This window comes from Phaenicophaeus curvirostris, chromosome 13 (genome assembly GCF_032191515.1).
Source record: "Phaenicophaeus curvirostris isolate KB17595 chromosome 13, BPBGC_Pcur_1.0, whole genome shotgun sequence".
NCBI lineage: Eukaryota > Metazoa > Chordata > Aves > Cuculiformes > Cuculidae > Phaenicophaeus > Phaenicophaeus curvirostris.
In genome coordinates this window covers 14270757-14292270 of record NC_091404.1, presented here as the reverse complement: position 1 = coordinate 14292270, position 21514 = coordinate 14270757, and the positions used below count along the sequence as shown (strand labels likewise).

General features: G+C 45.3%; 1 protein-coding gene across 1 annotated transcript in view; it reads left to right on the top strand.

Annotated features, from left to right (window-relative positions):
* GPC3 (glypican 3) overlaps positions 1-21514 on the top strand; it is a 141803-nt gene that overhangs the window by 101429 nt on the left and 18860 nt on the right. The window contains exon 7 of the mRNA XM_069867321.1: positions 13324-13477. Coding sequence (XP_069723422.1) covers positions 13324-13477 — 154 coding nt within the window. The remainder of the gene's footprint in view (positions 1-13323; positions 13478-21514) is intronic.

Genomic DNA, 21514 nt, shown 5'->3' with positions numbered 1-21514 from the left:
TATAGGGACTGTGTTTTTATCATATTGCATATTCTTTAGCCAGAAATCTAACTACCATATAAACTCTTGAAAAAAAAACCAAAAACCTTTGGGGATTGGAATCCAGGCAGTATGCTTTCACAGACCCTGAGAAACCTGCTTTGATTTATTTCCTTGGAAATAAAGGGAACACACAATTTCTTGGAGTGTTACAGATGTTTCCCCCAAACAGGATCTTGCTGCCTTTCTTCATGTGCTCAGTGTAAAGACTCAGGTCCTGTGGTGAGCCTCTTGTGAAAAAGCTTCGCGTTGCTCTTCGTGGGGTTTACAGGAGGATGAGAACAAAATTTAGTTTTACGAGGCAGTAAAATGCAGAGCTCTTGTTGGAAGGGGAATAAAAAAAAACGAGGCCCAGAGGTGCGAATGACCGAAGACAAAATAGACTTGAAGTTTGCAAAAAAGCACGTCCTGGCATTGAAATTGCTGCGTTTGAAGATGGGTTGATCAACCAATATGTCCTATATTTGTTTGTAGGTTTAATGGGCTGTTTCCCTGCGGCCTGGCTGCTGGGAGAGGGCACGGCAGAGGTCACCCAGAAGTTAATTTGGAAAGAGGCCAAAAGGCCACAACTTGATTGAATCAAGTGTCAATAAAATAGGCTTGGGAACGGCATGATGCCCTTGTGCCCGAGTCTCTCTCGACCCCTTGGCTCAAAATGCTGAGTATGATGGAGCATCGGGGACTGGCACGGGGGGTTTTAACCCTGCTGGAGAAGGACGATGCCTTGGGTAGCGAAAGTTTGGATCCAGACCCCTCCTGGGGCACTGGAGAACCTGCAAATGAGCTGTCTGGACGGTTTGGTGATAGCTCTCCATGTGGGAGATGTTGGGTGTCAGGGGGCTGCCTTGCCAGACTCTGTCCTGGGTGGTTCCAAGCAGGGAAAACTATTCAGTTCATTATGGGAGACCCTGGGGAGCTGAGGAGTTTGTAGTACTGTTTCCCCTTCAGAAAAATCCATTACTTTGGCAGATTTGGTGGAATCGCGTCTCTCTGTGGCCCGCCAGGCTTTGTGAGCGTTATTATTCCCACTCTATTTTAATTCCCTAGACAGATGAAGCAGCATAATAATTAGAAAAATGCACAAACTGCCAGATTATTAAATAACATGATGCACAACGATTATCACTTGAAAATACAATATTTAAATTGCACCAAAGCAAGTTGCTTTTGGCTAATTTTTCACTTTTAAATGTAATAAGTTAACACTACAATGTCTGAAGTGCTGTATATGTTTAATATAATGTGCTATTCCTCAAAAGAAATGTTAATAAACACGATAATTACTTGGACATGCCTTTTGTTCAAGATTATTAAACAGTTTGTAACAATTAAAATATTAAAACCACATGTTGTTGAAAGCAACCAGACATTGCAATTATTTCTTACTAAGGCTATTAAATAAAATGACAGAAGATTTTTATTTTAATGATAAATGCATTTTGGAATGGATTGGCTAATTCTTCTTTTACTACACCAAATAATCTATAGCTCCACCAAGTCTAGGCCTGGTGTTTACAGACTAACTCCATCATCCCTTTGAGCTGTGCCTCGGCTCTTGTTAACATGCCAGGTAAATGTTCTCCAACTCCACATGCAAGCAGCAATTTACAGGATTTTGCCAGTTAAATCAGGGGAAGTGTGACCCTCTGTAATGAGAACATAATGAAATTTGAACATATCTGACTGTTGGGTTGCTTTTTAAACTCAACTCCCTCCTTCCCGTCTTCCGTAGGAGACGGCGTTTGCCTACACCAGCTTCACCCGTTGAGACGTTATCTGTAAACATCCCGGCGTTATCAGGTTTGTTGTGGGAACACTGTACCCGCAGGTCACCCAAAATGGGATTTTCTTAACAGTCTGAGATTAATTGGACCTGGCGTGTTTGCATGTGTGTTTTTAAATAGCAGCATGATTTGAGCTGCGTTTGCTGAAGTTTCTCACCTATTCTACTTATGGTCTTGCACAAGAGAGAGGAGTGTAAGGGCTGCACTGTTAAGCTCTGCGCTTTTACTGCTTGTGCAGTTAAATTTGCTGTGGAATGTGAGATACTTCTCATTTTCAGTAAGGAAAGGACAGTAAATAGGTGCAATTCTACTAGTAATGCTCAGTGACAGTGGAACTTGGAGTTGTGCTGAGGGCCTGAGCATCTCCTGTGTGCTGAATAACCCCCTCTGTGACTGCCACTTCTTACCAATGGGTTGTTTTATTGATGGTAGAGCTGAAACACCCATCAATATCCAAAGTCCTTATCAGCCAGTTTATGGAGACAATAATGAGTTGTGGGATCCCTTGGTCCACAGCCACGTGTCTGTGTTTTTTGGTAAATAAAAGGACTGCAGAGCTGCCACTTTTTAAGGAGGGTTCGCTCTTTCTTTGTCCTTCCTACTTTCATTATCCTTTCCTTGGCAATGTATTTTAGGAATATGTGGGGAGGACTGGAAAAGGTGCATTCCTGTGTGAAGCCGTGTCTCTCCTTTATTGGTATGAAGAAGGAATGTCTCCCAGTGCTTCCTTTTTTCCTGATTCCATTTGCCTTTCCAAGGGTCACTCTATTGGTCTGTGGTGTTTCACCACTTATTTGGTATTGGAATAGATGTTTAGCTCAGTGGAAACTATAAGGGCAGCAAAGCTTTCCCAGGTGGTGAATTCATCTCCATGCTTTTTTCAGCAACACCAGGAAGCTGCCAGGGCTGAGCTTGGATGGGTGGCAGTTTTGGCTGGTTTCCACAGTTTGTTGTTTGGCGTTCATAACCTTTGGGTAACATAAATAGTATCACTCTCCTTCCCTGTAATTCCCTGGCTGCTGCCTGAGCAGGGATTCAACTTTGCCCCTGTGGCTTCAGCTCCAGTGGGGAGGCAGGTGCCTCAGGTGTGTCCTGCAGAGATCAGCCTCCAAACAATGCTGTGGAAGTCAGCTGGAAAAAACTACCTTTAAAGGGGATTCATTTGCTTTTGTGTCCAAAACATGCAGCTGATGCACAGCGGTACTTTAAAACAAACACCAGATATCCTGTACCAGCACTGGAGTTTATCCTGTTGTGGAGGAAACAAACCTGGAGGAATGTGAGCGCATCAAAACACAGTGTAAGTCGAGCCATTGATACCAAATTAACAGTTAATTACAGTTATTCTGGGCTTCATTTATTGTATCAAGTGTCACCCTGTGCTGTGACTCAGGCTGCTAATTTAATCAGTAGATGTCTGAGGTGTCCTTGCCTATGATCCCAGTAAGAAAGCATGCAGCTCTCTCTGGTGTTAGTGGGATGATTGGTAGGTTTCTCAGTTATGTGTTTTTCTCCAAAATTTAACATCGAGGTTTTTAAAGTGTGGTCCAGATCGAGAAGGAACTAGGATTCGGGGAGCTACCCTTCATCATCCAGAGGAGGCCTGGAAGGTAACCTGTGGTCTTCTTGGCTGCAAACCAAATCTCTTTGCTTTTGTTCCTGATAAAAAGCCTCATTAACAATAATGCTACTTTTTATTCCAGCCTGATGTAGTGTAACCGCTTAGCAGTGATGTTCCCAGGGGAAGAGAGGAGACAGCACTGCAGTCAGACCTGCTGTGGGCAGGGAGAGCCAGTTCCTTGGGTAGCCAAGAATTCATCCCAGGTTCTGCCTGCTCAGCCTGCTGTAGGTAGAGTGTATCTTGTATTGAAGGAACTGAAGGCACTCACTGGTTTGGCATCCTGCTGATGGAAAAGACAGTGTAAGGAATCATTACCGTGCACAGAAAGATGTTAGCCGGCTGAATCAGTTAATCTTCTGGTCTCAATAGCTTTGTTCTTGCAAAAAATGTCACAGAGCTTTCCCGATCTTAAGTAGAAGAGGCATCAGACCTACACCTCACGTAGCAATCCTGTTCTTGGAAAGTGTGGTCCTTTTTTTAAACCACTGATCCCTTTTTTAAACCACTGGGACCTCTTCTGATGCTCTGTCCCACCTCCATGGAGGTAGTGGTGGGCACAGACTGCTGCAGCTTTCATCCAAGCTGTGCTGCTGTCAGAAAGTGCAAGAGGTTTTGTACATTTTAGGTAATGAATAATTTGTAATCTCGCTCCTTTCATTACACCTGCTGATGTAGCAGATGTTTGTAATTAGGCAGGTCTGTGCACTGTCCCCAGTCAGCGAGACTGTTCGACCTGTCTGCATTGGGGCAGGTGTAAATAACCCTCACCGCTCAGGAGGGCTCTCTCAGTTAATGCTGTAGCTCATTAAACTTCTTAGCTTGGTTTTGACACATAACTAACTGCAAAGGCCAGGTTGGATTTTAGTGCTCTTGCTGCTGGAGCACGTGCGGTGAGAGAGGGCCCTTACAGCATGTAAAACTCAAAACAAACAGGGAAGTTTAGATCGCAGCGATATTTATTGCCTATGGCCTTGCTCAACTGTATTACAAGGTAACAATATTTAAAAGAAGAAAAAATGTGCTTGGTTGGCCTTTCTGAGGACACATGTAAGAAGATGCTGTCTTGTGACGCACAGGGAACTGGGGGGCAGCTGGCTGAGGACGGGTGTCTAAGCCCTCAAGACGCATCCTGATGGGCAGGAAATTACTTTTTGGTTTTGGCAGGATCCCTTGAATGCCTCCTGCCTACCAGTGGGGATGGAGTTTACTGACCTTTTCGTGCAGCACACGCTGCTGAGGGTGAAATTTGTGTAGGTGCATTTCAGGGCTTCCTCTGCAAGCGTTGGGTCTCACTGAGGGAGGTCATAAAGTCACCAGCTTTGAACCTAATATAAACGCTGAGTTGCTTCAGCTGCTCAGCTGGTTGCTGTGCGTCTGTGTGGGAGAGCCACCCTGGGCAGGGATCCTCTTGCCTGCAGCTCTGGAGGGTCTGTTTTTTTGGATGTATACAGTATGGGTTACATCTCAGTGTATAATCAGCGCCTGTGCTGGACCCTGTGTGTTTCCTCATCCTGTTTGTAGACCCATCTCAGGAGGCAGGTGCTAATATTGACACTGGGAAAGTGTGTCTGTGGAGTTAAATTTTCTCCTCTTTGGGTTTTAGCAAGCTGCAGACATACCCTAAATGTGGAGGAGAGCTGTGACCTTGCCTAGGAGCCAGCCCAGCTCTCAGCTGTTAATAAGAGACCACAAAGGCTGGAGAGACCCCATTCCTGGGATTACTTCTGGTCTGGTTTGTCTCAGCTGAATGCCTGTTTAATGTGACGTGCATAAATAATGTGATGTGCATAAATACTTGTGGTGGAAGGGCCTGAGGCTCTGGGCTCCCTGCTGCAGCACCAGCCCCGTCCTGCCTGCGGACCTGCTGCTCTGCTCTCCGTGCCGGACAGGGTGGTGGCTCTTAGGTGGCAGATGTGGCCATGGGACAGTGGAAACCACTGACCCCCTGGCTCAAAGGATTATGTCCGGGGCTCAACTACGTGCAACCTGCTCTGATGTGGCCAGTGGGTCTCCAGGGAGGGTAGACTGACTGCTTGCTCCTTCCTAGCTAATAGGTTTGGGGGTGTTTGCCATGGAGTTGTCCTTTTCCTGACTAAGTCTCTGAAATCCACTGCTCAGTAATTAGCCCTCCTCTGAGATTGTCTTGTCTGATAGGAGGTAACTGGCTGATGAGGCAGTTGTCCAGTCTGCTGTGACAGCTCTGTGGAGCTGGGGACGTGAAGTAAAGCTGCTTGCAGATGCTTGCTGGGCTTCCAGTGCCTTGGGATGAAGCAAATGGAAAAGTAAAGCTAGATGATCCAGCACCTGGTGGGACAAGGGTGGCCAGGGGCACAGGGGCTGCTGTTCTGACAGAAACCTTTGTACAAGACAACATTGTGCACAGAAATACCTGATTTGAGAAGTTCCTCTCCACTGGGAGTTTTAAGGGAAAAGGGAAGTGGCTGGGACAGAGATTTGCCTCTCATTTGCGTAGCAGAAGGAGAAGCGGGGGAAAAAAATCCTTCCGGCACAGCTCTCGGCTTGTTGTTTCCTACCTGGTGCCAAGGACAAGATGTTTGTCTCGCAGGCAGACGTTGCTGACAGCCGGAGAGCAGCCATGTGTGCTGGAGCCTGAGCCAAGAGGAACTCTCCCAGCCACTCCGCCGGTTGGCTGGGCGGCAAGGAGACTGCAGGGACCCGCTCACTGCTACATGTCCTGCCTTGGGCATGCTGGTCCCCCTCTACAGAAGTGTGGAGCTTTTTTAGCATATGGGTCAAGGTGGTATGATGCCTACCTGTCCTCCTAGATGCTTTTGTGTCTAAGGCACCTTCCTTCCAGGTCATCTCTGCCCCAATGCCTGAAGGATGTAATGTTGAGGAGGTGGTTGATTGCTCCACCTCTACCCATGTTGTCTTCTTGTTCCTTGTGATCCTACTTTACTTGTTGTCTCACATTTTTATCTTCTGGTGATGTGCACTTTGAGCCTTCCTGAGTGGTGTTTGGATGACAAAGAGGGGTTCTGCTCCAACATAACTAAACAGAATATGGAAAATACGGATAATAGTGGTGATGGGTCCTGGCCTGTGTAGACTCCCACACCTCTTCTTCGCTCACTTGCCAACCCCCTGAGGGGTGGCTGCTTGGCAGGTATAGAAATTGGTCAAGGTTCTGCTGTTTAGTGACGCAGAGCGGGTGGAAACGAGAAAGGAAGACTGCTGGGGCTGCTGCTAGGAGACTGAGAAGCTTTGTGGGGAGAAGGGACAGGGATATGGTGCCAGTGAAGAAAGGGATCAAGGCAGACAGCCCTACAGGGAGCAAAGAAGGGAATATCTTTGTAATGCCTTTTCCACCCTTGACAGGCATGTGTGGTTATATGCTTGGTAGGGACAGTTCTCCTGGTGACTTTCTTTGATTCTTGCAGGTGACATTCTTGCAGGCAGTCTGAAAGCCCAAGTGGTCTTGAAATACCAGCTCTTTCCCTCATGCAGGTTTAAAAGTCCATCCATGGGATTAGTGTGGTAATCTGCTCCCGTTTATCGAGGTACAGGGGTAAGCACTAATGGATTCCCAGGTTGTGCACCAAATGGAATGTCCTCAGGAGGTGGCATGAGTAGCACCAATTCTGAAGTGGTTTTAGGCCCTGTGACAGAGGCTGGGGAACTGATGCAGGTCAGCCCAGGCAAAGCAGAGAAGAGCTGGAAGGAGGTGTTTGCAGTAAACAGCTGTATTCCTACATCGCTTCTAGGGAAGTGGTAGCTCGTAGGAGTCTGTCCAGTCCTAGCAGGAAGAGGTCCAGGCAGACTCCAGCAAGATGCTGAAGACATCCAACCACATGTTTGATGATTGGTTTGGTAATTGGGTTTTGGAGCTTGAGGAACGTCTGTCTTTGATGGAGGTGGGCAGAGGGGTGTAGGATGCTGAAGTGCTGGTTTGGTTTCAGAAATGTGAAAGGGGAGAAGGAGCTGTGACAGCTCACAATGAGAAAAGCAACATTTGTCCAGTGTTGGTATTGATGTGGGTCTCAGGACGAGCCAGAAGCAGATTGGGCTAGAGTCTGCAGCCCTGTTCAGCACCCACACCGTTCTGTTTTTTCCTCCTGCTGCACAAAAGCAAGCCCCATAAATAGCTGCAGGGTGGAAAGGGAAGGAACTGGATATAAGGTGAATGAGCTGATCGTAAACCTAGAGTAATGTCTTTTTCGCATGTGCCCTGTGATGAATGAGCGTTTGTTTGAGTCTGGCTAAGTGACACCTCCCCTGCCTGGGGGAGAGCAGGCAGGAGCCCATCCCTCTACCTGCCAGGGTGCCAGCAAGGGCTTAACCTCCGCGTCTGTGGGAGTATCCTGTCCTGGGCATCAGCCTGCTGTCACCAAACTAGAGAAATTCATAATGGCTTGGCAGCCCCTTCTGCTGCTTAAAGAGATTTACAGTCCAGTGTGGACTCATTTTAATTACTGCTAGCACTTAGGGGTCTTTATCTGTCTTCCTTTACCCGTAGGGATGGTGTCAGTTTTGATAGCTAATCTGGAATTAAGCTGATGATCCATAAAGTAGGGCCACCCTTTGGTCAATAATTCACTGCTGTCACCAGCTTCTTTGTGCTATCAGGAGAGTGACCAGGAAACTGATTTACTGGCAGCTGAGAGCATCTGCTCTGGAGCCTGTGAAGACAGTAAAGGGGGTCTTGCTGTGCCAGTACACCCCAAGTGGTGCATGGTAGGGATTTTTCCTGTTTCAGGAGATCGTATTTTGTGTGCTAAAAGTAAAGAATAAACTATTTTATGGCTGAAGAGCCACAATATAAACTCAGAGCTATGGTCTACCCCTTTTGGCACCCGTTGCCATGGATTGTGGACCCCAAAGCAGGCATGACCCAAGAATGGTGGATGGAGAAGGCATCCCAGAGCAGGTATGAGGCACTGCCTTGGAGCTTGGTCTGCTGAGTGCAGCTTTAGCAGTACAAAACCTGAGACAACTTGAAGCAGGCAGCATGGGGAAGTGTAGAACTTGCTTTTAGAACAGCTGATAAAACAGCTGACATGCCCACCTCCTTCTTTTTCCAAGAACTGAAAATGACTTTTCCAGCTCCAAAGCCTGCTTCCACTTGATTAACATTTGAATAGTGATCACTCCTTGTTGTGCTGAGCTTGAAACAGGAATACAGTTAGGAACAGGCTTCTCTTCTGCTATGTCTGCACTGCCAAGGTGCATCCAACCTGAAGGGCTGTAACAAAACCATAATTCATGTGTCTTTCTGCCAAAATGTGCCCTTTGTCCGTGGGCTAATGTTGTGATCAGAAGGGCAGTGATGCCTGCCTGTGCACACGCACTCACTCCTGCAAGACAGAAGTTCAGATCCTGGTATTTACAGACATTTTTGAAGTTTTAAATATCCTTATTTTCAAATGGCATTTGGTGGCCAGTGCCAGGGAACACTGAATTTTTCTGTGATGTGCATTACGTTTTGTTGTCACCCAAGAAGGAGAAAGCTCTCTAGAGCTTGGAAAGAGGCAATTGAAAAGGATGCTGTTGGTGCTACATTGAGTTTCTGCTTGTGTTTGCTCCTGTGCCACCAAAGCCCCTGTCCACAGAAAGGATAAACCAAGTGGAGCTGGGAAATACCAAAGTGGAGTGGAGGGCACCAGCAGATGTTATGGTGAGGGTTGGTTAAATAGTAAAGAAAGTATTTGCTAATAAAAGATTATTTTTTCCAAGCTATTACCAGGGCTAATAAGCAGAGGAAGTGGAGAGAATTGATTCTCCTATTGCATGCTTGTGTATGATCAGGCCACAAAATTCAGAACACATGAGTTTTCAAGAAATCCACAACTTCAGCCTTTTAGAATGGGTTCCTTTTCCCTGTTCTTGCTTGTGATCAGATAATGACCTTTGTAAGCAAAACAACCCCAGCTGTATTTCATAATGGGAATATACTTCTGTGCATTGTAATGAGCTGTTAACAGGGAACAGTATCGTGTGAAAAGCTGCACATTTCCCACGTTGCTGCCCTGATTTAAAAGCCATCCGTAAATTATTCACTATTGCAGGTTTCAAGGTCAGGATTGGCTGTAAGATCTAGTTTTTCTCCCCCCCAGACCAATGTTTTCAGCAGGCTGGAATTTAAAATAGAAAAACCTGACCTGTTGTTGGGAATCTCGGGAGTTGTGTGGGAAGTACAGCGGCATCTGTGTCAGGTACCCAGAAGCGTGTAGCCAGAGCAGACGGCTTGCACGATGCAAGAGGAAATAACACCTTTGCTCCTCCAAAACTCTTTCTTACCCATGCTCCTGTAGGAAGGCATCCAAAGTTTTTTAGACAATCCTGAGTTGGTGGATTTGGTTGAGTTTTGGGAGGTTTCTAGCAGAATCAGGGGCTGTTTTTCACTGCTGGGTTGAGTTCCCAGGGTCCCCTTCGTGGTGCCAGGCAGCACCTGGTCACACAGCTGGGGATACAGAGGAGTTTCTGCACTAAAGCATTTTTTTCTTCTGGAAGTGAATACTTGATTATTAAGCGTCTCTTACAATCCTGAGTATTATTTTAGCTGCAAGTTCAGTCTCCATCCTCTCCAGCTTTTTAGGTTTGATCGTATTCCAGAGGCTTACTAAAAACATGCGAAGAATTTCAGCAAAACTCTATGGAACACTTTTATTAAATTCTTTCAGTCATGCAAACTAAATTAAATGACAACTCTGTCCACCAAAAGATTACAAATATCAATCAGACTTCTCCCCTAAACTCATGAAGGAATTAAATGTTTTGCTAAAAAACTTCTATCCTCCTTAATAATGTTTGGCCGTTCTCTTTGCTTCGTGTATTTCTTTTAAATATGTTGAAAGGGGTGATTTCTGCCCTAAAGGAGCACAGTGCTTTTACCTCACTGCTGATAATTTTGTCTGAATTTGTGGGCACAATTTTGGGTATTGCTCAAACTGATATTTGCAATACTGTGGGCGTATATTTTCCTAAAGGAGAAAACAAGTATTAAACTACAGTCCAAGGAACACAGTGCTGATTTCTTTCCGGAGACGGGAGATTAATGATAAAAGGTATATTGCAGCTCTCACTGTTTATGTTAAAATTGGAAAAACAAGACCAGGTGGCTCAGTGGGCTGGTGGGATAGTGAGCTCTGAGTAAAGTGGTTTTAAAGAATGAGGAGATATAAAGATTTCAACATACGGTGGCCTGTCCAAATCCAGCTGAGTCATTACCCTGCGTTGCTGCATCTGTTTTTGTCTGGTCACTGTATGGTTATGAATAATTGTGTAAATCATGCTGGAATGCCTCGGGGACCTTTCCCTGCAGAAAGGCTCAGTGCACCGTTCCCATCTGGCTTGTTTTTTTAGCTGTAGGGAGACCACAGGACAAGCCAAGTAACAACAAAGTATATGGAGACCAGCTGGGGCTGCCCAGCATCCCTCGTGCTGATGATCCAGCAGCTGACACGGCAGTGGCGTTACCGCACCATGGCCCACCCTACCCGTCCAGAGGGTCACAATTTAAAAGGGATGAGGTTGGAAATAAAACTGATGCACGTCTGAGCTGATGGAGCTCGTAGTGAGGAGCAAAGACTGTGACCCATGTTCCCACCATGGCAGGAAATTTTTCAACCTAAACGATTCTCTGACTCCATGGAGGTTGTGCAGATCTGAGATGAATGTGCTGCAGACACTTTGGAGATGTGTGTTTCTGTACGAACTCCCACAATTAGTGCTCTATTTTCCATGCATTACAGTGTATTTTTGCCATTATGGTTTAGCAAACAGGAGTAGGTACAACTGTAAACTCTTACAGCTGAATGAATTGTGATTAAGTTAAAGCTATCTCACTGTTACATACTACTTTAGTGATTGCTGGACTATGTATTTTCCTGCCTCCTACCATAGGCTTTAAACCACAGGACATGAATAAACTATAATGTTAGGGTACAGTCAGCTCCACTTGCTATTTAAGGATGGGGAATCTATGTGCAGTCCACCAAATATAATTTCACGAAGTGTGCAGACCGTAGGGGAGGTTGTGTAATGATCGATGAGTGAGACTGTGGCCACTAGTCTGGCTGAAACCGAGGCATCCAACAGTGCTCCTGGATCTGGATGCATCAATGGAGCGGGGTGGTAACTCCACCCCATGCCAGGTCTTCCATTAACGATGCTGTTGGGTTTTGTGTCATAGGCTTCTTCCAGAACCAGCTGCAAAATTTAACTCATTGAACCTCTCCATGATTCTCAGCAGCTGAGGAGCATGTGGCTAAGGATGGAGCTTTTGTCCTAGAAAGGGAAGGAACAGTGTGGCACGGGGATGTCACGTTTATTCCATCCAAAGCTGGGCCTACATGGTACCCCTAACACTGCATTCGCCTTCTTGTTTGTTTGTTGTTCTTTTGTGGTTATGCCGTATTCTGGGAAAGGCCTGTAAATGTTTAAATAGAATTCCTGAAAAGTGAACTTAACCAGCCTGAGCCAAAGGCTGTTGAAGGCCACAGAAGGGCATCGTCTGAGTTCTGGGGAGATGAGATGCGTTTCGCTTCCTACCGTGGATGTAGGAGCCGGCAGCGGCTCTCAGGCTGGGGAGACTTTTGCATGTGCCAAGGGGAGATTTGCTGTGTTGCTTCTCCCTGCAAGACGCAGCCAGGGAACCCGAAGGGGTCTCATGTTGAGCCATTTGTTTTTCATTACATTATACTCCTCTAGTATAAACACTAAGGTATGTGGACATTGCCGTGGACATAGCAAGCCAGATGCCGAAAGCATTCCTCCAAGGCTGTATAAACTTCACCAGCTAAATATTTTAGTAACTGTTTTCTAAGGCTAGCTTAATAGTTGAAAAATATAACCTAGATTCCAGATATTAAAAAATGCCTTGAAAGGCACGGATATTGCTGCAATAGATGGAACTAACTAAACCCCTGAAGTATGCTGAAAGCTCCCATTTTGCAATATCTTCTCTGTTACTTATCCTTTTCATTTTTTTTTTTTTAGAGCTGAGATTAAATTCAAGAAGGCTTTTAACAGTAGAGTGGTAATGATAGAAATTTTCAGCATATATTAACTGGCTGACTCACACTTTTTCTAAGTGGATCTGGGTTTATGATGAAATAGCTGGGTGCTTTCAGCAACAGCAAAATCAGAAAAGTCAGTGGGAAGAGGAATCCGATAGATTAAAAAGTGTCTAATCTGCCTTGTGCTGTGAAGGGACAGCGTGGGGAGCTCTCAGCTGTGTTTGGAAAGCAGTCCTGACCCTGTCTTGGTGGAGGTATTTGGGTCCCCATCTCAGGGGTGTGCAACCTGTCACCATTAGTTAAGATTCTGCTTTAAAACATCGTTTAAAAGATTCATTGTGTTGCTTGGCTATCCCAAACTCTTTAACTAACCTTCTCTGCACTTCAAGGCAGAGGAATGAGATCTTCATGTTATTTTTGTGGGGTGTCATATGGACCTGAGAGATCTGCTATTTCCTTTCACGTGTGTTACTTCTCAGGTGGCAGTGTTCCTGAGCAGAGTTTCCTCTTGCTACTGTTTTTTGCCCCATCTAGCCTAGCTTTTGCTGTGTTTTGTAGCTGACTGCAGTGTTTTGGTGGCATTGGAGTCTCACGGGGCTGGTAGATGTGCTCCAGCTCATGCGATGCTTGCCAGGCAGAAGCCAAAGGGCAGAGTTACTCAATGTGGTTTTCCTCCTCCTTTTGTTTCTTCCCTTGAGGTTTGTGTGCAGCTGTAGCCGTGAGTGAACCTCAGCTCGTCAGTGCTCGGTCATGAGAAGCACAACGGGGTTTTGTCCCACTGTCCTGGCTCTACTGAGCCCTGTACCCCTCTTGTCAAGTGATCCCACCATGTTCATGGAATGAAGCAGTAGGGAGGGTGGAGGAAAGCTGTTGAATGACTGTGCCACCTCATGTTTTTCAGCTGCTCAAAGGAATGGCTTTGCCTCGCCGAAAAGCTCCAGGCAAAACCCCCCAGGAGGAAGAGGAGAGTGGAGACTGTGATGATGAAGATGACTGCGGCAGAGGCTCTGGGGATGGAGAGCTGCGAGTGCGGAACCAGCTCCGATTCTTAGCAGGTGACGGGAATCGTGGTCCCACAGTGCCTGCTCCTCTGGGGGCTGTAGGTCTTGGTGATGGTACAAGGAGCTGCCCTCTGGGGGCTGCTTGAGTGTGCTCGCTCCAGGCACTACTGATGTCCAGAAGCTGTTCACGCTCAGCATTGTGCTGGCTGACCTCAGTGTCAGCAGGAGCGGCAGCTGAAGAAGTAATAACACTACTTTTCCAGGTCTGTTTTGCAGGAGTGTGTTGAGGGCATCCCATGGGAGGGGATTCAAGACAGGTTGCAAACCTGCTATAGGTCCCAGAGTCACCCTCTTCTCTCTTCTCCATTGCTGCCAACACTCATAAGCTCAGAGATAAGCTTTTCTGCTTTCTAGAGCACATCAGAAAGTCGATAAGTATTGTTTGCAGTAAATGATGATTATTTCTCTTGTAGGGTATAGGGACTCATAGTAATTTTTTACAAATAACTCAGTCTCGTTTTTCAGAAGTGATTTAGGTACTCAGGAGCCTAAAATTGTATTGCTTGCCAATACAAGTCTTCAGTTACTTTGAAAATGGCTGTGAAGCACTCCTAGTGCTTTGAGGCTGCTTTATTAATAAGGCAGTTGCTGGTCACCCAGTGGGAGGAGAAAGTGAAGGGCTGGTTATGACTTGGGCAGTTGCAGATGCTCTTGTACCATCTCCCCAACCCAGTAACCACTGTCATCCTGCTCCTGGCTCTGTGGAGCTCGGCAGCTTCATCTTTTTTGCTTGTGTGAGCCACACCAGGCTGTTAAAGGCTGTGCCCATCGTGGACACAGGACATGGGTCTGCAGGCTGGAAGCTTGGCCCAGTTAGTGCTGGTTCCATTGCTACGTGTTGCTCTTTGAGAGACCAGACAACTGAACCTGGATAAAATCAGCTTTACAGCTTTGAAGTTTAAGAGGCAAATTTGAGCTCTTAAACGAATCACAGATGTTTATAAATTCCCTTCCATTGGTCTGGGATAATTAAAATATCCTTAATGAAGTGAGAGCTGAAATATTAAATGCCAGTTTCATATCAAATATTATTGACACATTATGTAAAATATATAAAATGCATATATTCAAATATGGGGTAAGGGAAAGAAAAGGCTTTTTTTTTAAGGCTTTTTTTCAGATCTAGGTCTGAAAGAGAAATATAGTATTTGGAGAAGGATAAAATGTACTTTAATTCATCCAAGAATTAAATATCAAGGTGTACGTTAAGGAAATACAGGTGATCCTCATCGTCCTGAGTCGAAAGCAGAGATACGTGTTTCATTTTCCATCATCTTTGTGTCACACCTTTATGCTATTTTTAATGTGTTTCTAATTTCCTCTTATAGCCTTCCCTGTAATATCATCAGTGATCTCTGGAGCTGGGTATATAATCCTTTCTGCCTTTTTCTGCCTCTCTAGGCTAGTTTAATCACTGTATCGATCTCCCCAAAAACCTGCCTGTCTGGCAGCTCAGATCTCTCTTGTCACTGTGGTATGTGAACATGTAATAGGAAAAGAGGACTTGTCCTCCTTGTGCTGCTCTTCTGGAGGGTGTTTCTGCTACCTTTCCTACAGGATGGGTAAATATTAACTTTAAAGCAGCATTGGCTTTGCGGCATTGTGTTCCTGGCAGGTTAAATCTTTCAGATTGCTGAGAGTGTGAAGTTTGTCCAACGCAGTTTTTGGGCACTGTCTAGCCTTGGAGGACCTTGGAGATGTCATTGCAGTGGATGAGGAGAATATCTGGTGCTTCCTTACTTGCTGTAATGCTATATTTTTTTTTTTTTAGTTTTGCTTTAGAGCAGAAAGGCAAAGTTGATCTGACAGTGACAGAATCCTATTTGGCTGGTATTGGATATAAACTGTTTCTCTGTTCAAGTTTTATGTTGGAAACAAGCCCAGGAAAAGTTGCTGATGGTGTGGAAATACTCACTTTCAACATTTTTGAGAATGATATTTCGTTTTACTTTGAAAGGGTATTTTTCAATTAATATTTTTCCCATCATATCATATCACATGAACATAGCACGAAATAAAAGGGACCAGAAACCATTCTACATTCCAGCCCCCCTTTCCACAAATTCTAAATTCTAGCTTAGCATGCCGATTTGAAATGATGCCAGGCTTTGAAATCTGGAAATAGTTTACAAAATGAACTTGTACATTTAGTGTGGTTTTATCTCTCTCCTTCCCAAGGTGATTACCCCATAATAAAGGAAGAAAGGACTGGGAGTGGCTGAGATTGAGTTACTGACTATGGTTTTCTCTCTGCTGGATGCTCTGCAGTGTTAAGACCGGAATACAGATGGATGGCCAGGGGGAGCGTGTGTCGTAGTGCAGTGGTCGAAGTCCCCAAACCCCTTTGAGCACCTCTGCTGACCTTTAGAGGTTTGCTGTTGAGGAACTCAGTTTTGGTGCTTTGCTTTCCTTTTCTTTAGAGGCTTTGTTCAGCTTAGGAGGAAATTTCCTTGGCGCCGTGAGGGCAGCAGAGAACTCCTCCCTTGCAGAGGGTTGCCAAGTGCTTTGCAGACAGGCTTGGTGATGCCGTGGGGAGGAGGAGGAGTGGGTGCCTTGGTCTGACGTTGGGTTTGGCCAGCAGTTGAGTGTAAAAGATGGCAAGAGTTGGGCCACCTCTGAGGTCTTTGTATCTCTTGGATGCAGTGGAAATTTCTTCTTCTCCCTGTTGTGGATGCCACTAGTCCTGCAGGCTAACTGCAACCAGCTGCTTGGTACTGGCCTCATCAAAATGCCCCCTCAAAAGGTCTTGAAAATGTGCACGAGAAAAAAAAGAGCCAAAGAAAAAAAGTCAGTCTCAAATACAGACTAGTTTTGATTTATCACCTGTTGTAGCAAATGTAACCTTTGTTTCCTATTTATAATGAGCCTGTAATAACTGGACAGTCAACTTAAAACTTTAATGATTTAAACATACTTGTAAACTGTCAAGTCAAAAGTTTGTGAGTGACTATAAACATATGTTGGTGAGCGCTATATGCTAATAAATTCATTATTATGTTGCCCCAGTGGGAAGCACAGAGATGGCAGGCTTTTTTTTTTATGATAGGTCTTTTATTGTTTGTCACATCTGCAACACATTAAGGATTTTGGAGGCAGATAATGTTTACAATAAGGAGGAGGACTGAAAACCTCCAAGCTCAGAGAAGAGTGCATCCTGTTAGTCAATGGAGTGACTGTGGAGCCAGCACCCTGACCGTGCAGCCCTAAAAATAGAGCCGTGTTCATAGACATACATATATTTATGCCACACCAATGGCAAATCATGCCTGCAAATAAATTATAGTATTTTCCCCTAAATTACGAGTCAGTGCAAACGTCTTCCAGGCTGTATGACGCAAATATGTGTTTGCATCCCACTGGGATTGGTCGTCCTGCATCATATACCCAAAGCACACAGAACCCAGGGTGGCTGGTGCATCGCTGCTGCTCCAGACAGCCACATGCTAATTAACTCACCTCCAGCGTTCTCACTCAAAATGTCACTTATAACCAACGAGTTCATTGCTGAGAAGCATGAAAATAAAACATGGATGCTGAAAAGGCTCCTGTACTGAGCGAGTGGCTTTAGCAGGCATTGAGGAAGAGGAGGTACAAGCTTTTTGGGAGGTTTGCAAAGGTGATGTGGTCCAGCTCACCTGTGCAGGGATGCTGTGCCCCTGGGCATCTCACAAGCTTTGCTGGGAGCAAAAAAATCCCTTTTGGTGGCCAGAGCATCACTCAGAAAATGTTCTGAGTGATCCAGCAACCTGGGAGAAGGGGATGAGGTAGGGAGGATGAGGGGAAGATTTACCCTTCCAAAATATCTGTGTTAGGCAGTAACAAAAGTTGTCTTGGGAACAGATGGATTTGGCAGAACGAAGTAGAAATAGTTTGTCCTGGGAAGGGAAGTTGGCCTCATCCCATGAGATATGTGAGTATGGATGCGTGCAATAAAGATACATAAAGATGGCTCTGCAAGTCCATGTGTGTAAAACAGCTCCCCTGCCTGGCTGTTCCTGCTGCAGAACCTGCAATTAGTTTTGCTTTTCTGCTCTCCCTTGGTCATTTCTGAGGAGGAGTTTGTAGTTTGAGCCCCTGGGGAAGCTCTGAGTTTTCCTGCACCCTATTTGCTGCTCCGGCTGCCAGGTCAGGCAGGCAGGCTGGACCTCTGCATGGATTTCCAGCAATCCACCATACCCAGACTCTGGATGAAAGTCCAGATCAGCAGAGTGTGTCCCTTGATTTACCCAGATCTGTTTGATAGCTCCTGGCTTGCGTCACCACTGCTCTGTCCTCTTGGCAAAGTTGTTTCAAGAGCTCCGGTCAAATTGCAGACTTGAACATCGCTGCCTGGGCTGGCTGAGTGTGGTCTCTTCCCGGGTAGGAAAGCTGTTGGTAACCCCTTTGTACATATTGCAAGGGAAATACAGGCCCATTGTGGAATGGGTGATGTCTCCGGCAACCACCTTCCCGGAGAGAAGGGGCTGCCGTGTTTGTGTGGCCACAGTGTGCATGGGCACAGAGTGGGACCCCACTGTTTTCTGCCTCATGCCGTGTTTCTGGAAGCTGTGCTAAACCCTGTGAGTTACATTTTTCATCCTAGTCTGCTTTTAAGCATCTTCAAATGTCCCGGTAAACCATTCCATGTTTTAGAGGTTTACGAGATGTCATTCCTACAGCTCAGCGTTCAGTAACCTTCCTCTCATCACCCTGTTTTCTTCCAAGTTTGTTTCTGGAGGTGCTGTGAATCTGAGCTCCTTGCATCCCTCCTGCTGTGGCAGGAAGCAGGAGATGCTGCTGCTATGATGACATTTGAATTGCTTTTTCATGAGGTGCAAAAGGCTGTTCATTTTGGTATCTTTCCCTGCCAAGGCAGTGGCCGTGCAAGGCAGCGCTGTAGGCACGCAGGGTGGCTTTGGGTGCAGCCCTCCTGGTTTCTCCAGTCCATTCCTATGGGAAAGTTTCCTCAGAAGTAGATACTCGTGCTGGAAAAGGGGATTCTCCCAACGTGGGAGTGCTCAGATGTCTGCCAGGGCTCACTCTGTGCTTGTGCTGGGGGACAGATCAAGGTAGTTAAAATATTTACAAGATCATGTCTTCCCCTCCCTTATCAGGGTGATTGCTTCTCTGCAAATGTCTTCAGGGTGCCCGTATCTGAGGGCTAATATCTGTGATACCGCTCTGCTCCATTTAATTCTGGGTCTTCCAATGTTCATCTGCCTGCTGAGAAAGATGTTTTCAAATCCCTGATTGACTTTTAAAATACTCCTTTCCTATCTGTGTGGATTTTGCTGACGGCGTGGGGCCACGTGGCGGCCGTGCCTTCCTACCGTACAGCCTGCAGGCTTGGATTGTCCTACTGAAAAATATCATGCGTACAATATCAATATTTATTGTACGTGGCTCTGCTCAGCCTTCAGCAGAGGTGCCCTGCCCTTGGCTCACGCAGGGGGATGAGCTGTGGTGGTTTGGTGCAATGTCCTTTCGCTGTTTTTTTCTATCCTGCTAAAAGCTTTAGGACTTTCAACTATAATTTTTCTAGCAGCAACTTTTTTTTTTTTTTAACCTTTTTATTTTTCCAAAGAGGGTGCTGTTGAATGCTTGACTGAAGCAAGGCTAGCAGAAACATACTGTTTTACAAGACGTTCATCCTGTCCCAGGGCAAAAAAAATGACAAGGCCAAATGTCAGCTAGATTATCCTGATGGAAGAGCTGGAATCGTACCAACTAAAACAGCGCAATAGCTTGATTATTGCTTTTCTATTTCAAGTGTTTGTGTTTGTTGAAATTTCTCCTTTTAATGAAGATTTGGTTGGAAGTCAAGAATTGTTTGTCACTGTCCAAACACAAGCTAGAAGATGAAGAGGGAGTCACATGTAGCAGTTGGATGAATCTCTAATTGAGTGGCAAGTTCATTAATTCACTTTTGACGTCAGCAAAAATGATTTTCTTTATTCACAGACTGTGAAAATTGCTGGTAGCTTTCAGAGATGGGTTTGTTTATAGCATCCTTCAGCTGGTTGTTTGTACTGTTGTGACTCTTCCAGGCTTCACACTGTACCTAAAGTACACGTGTGGTTCTTGTAACATTTGTGCTGTGATTTCCTTCAAAGAAACGCTAAGTCCACTACTGAAGGAACTAGAAATTCATCTATCAGAATAAGTTTGCACTCTGAGGAAAGCTACATATATGCAAAAACGTTTCCAAAATCAGCAAGTAAATGTGCTGGATATATTAATCCCATGCTCCTATTTTTCTGGTTTCAATTTTTCTTCAGTTTTTAATTTATTTTTTTTTAACTTTTTCAGTGTTGTGTTTACAGGCTGCAGATCCAAGTCTGTCTTAGCAATTTATATCTGGTAATTTTAGCAGACGACTTCCACTGCCTCCGTCTATTCTGACCCAAAGCAAAGAATGATGTACCAGGTTGTTTAAAGCAGGATCAGTGGAGGACATGTAAATCCCCGATATCCTCGTATCCATAAATCAAATGCATCACATCTTGAATGTGAGGAGATGTTTGCCTGAATCTTCCTTTTGGACGCCAAGATCAGTGCAGATGAGACTCAAATGAGATTCTTGGGCTCGGTGTGTGGTGACTGGGTAAGGCTGAAGGTCAGATGAGATGGTGCTTCTGCTCTTACATGTACAAACTTACAAAAGCCTTTGAAAATCTATGAGAGCTTATCAGTCCCAGACATTTATAATGCCAGTCTGCTGGAAAAAGCTTTACCCTCTAGTCGGATTGCAAGTTTGAATAACAGCTTGTATTATGCCAGTGTCTAAGGACATAACTTTTCAACAGTGTAATTGGGAGCTAACGTATCTTTAAACTGCTACTGAACGCAGCGGTTTACATGACTGGACGCATCAAAACAAGTTCAAGTATGCAAAAATCTGCCCAGTTGCAATAGTGACAGTCATATTTATCTTTAAAGGAAGATGAATCTGTTTTTCTGTGGCTGAAAATATGTGAATTCTTCTGAAGCTGGGAAACAGGCTTCCCGGCTCAGATACAAACTTGCTTTTCTTTTTGTTCCATTTCAGTTTGGGGTGAGACAAAATAGTTTAACTGGATTTCTTTTTAAGGGACGACAATAAAGGAATGTTTCACACAGAAGCAGACCAGGTGCGACTTGCTAATGGACTAACAAGATAACCTTACACTGATAGTCAGGGCATCCTATCTGCGCAGTTTGTCGTACAAAGAGAGGTTTGTCTGCGAGCTTGATAACAATATAATGTGTTGATTGACTTTTCACATAGGAAAGGGTGCCCCTTTCAGGAGTTGCTTGGCTTTTACTAATGCCTTACTGCAGGTAAGCTGATAAGAGTGATTATGGGGATGTAATAAATGAGACTGTAGGGCACAGCCCTGCTCAGTGTTGTGGGAGAGGACTCTGGCCCTGGAGGGTATCCCAGCCGTTCTAACCGATGCGGGATCCTTTGGCACACAGCACTGTGATGTGGGGCATTTGGCTATGGGCAATGACAAGCATTGAATAGGAGCAATGTCACACAGTGGGGACACCCAAAGGTTACACAGAATCAAAGACACAAGAAGACAAATTCACGGAACTAAGATCTGTCAAGGACTGTTAAACACAGTTGGGCTCCGGATGAGCTTGGCATGCGTCTGCCCAGAAAGTGCCCTGGGGAAATACAACTGTGTGAAAAACTGCAAACACAATTAACAATGGTCCAGGTGGCCCTGTCTTATTGAAAGGTCTGGGACAGGATCTTGGCATCTCTGCTGTGGCTGCTGCATCACTGTCGATCGTTTTGCCCTGATGTCCAAAAAGACATATCATAGAATCATAGAATAACCAGGTTGGAAGAGACCCCACTGGATCATCAAGTCCAACCATTCCCATCAATCACTAAACCATGCCCCTTAGCACCTCGTCCACCCGTCCCTTAAACACCTCCAGGGAAGGTGAATCAACCCCCTCCCTGGGCAGCCTCTGCCAGTGCCCAATGACCCTTTCTGTGAAAAATTTTTTCCTAATGTCCAGCCTAAATCTCCCCTGGTGGATGTTTTGGGTAGATCA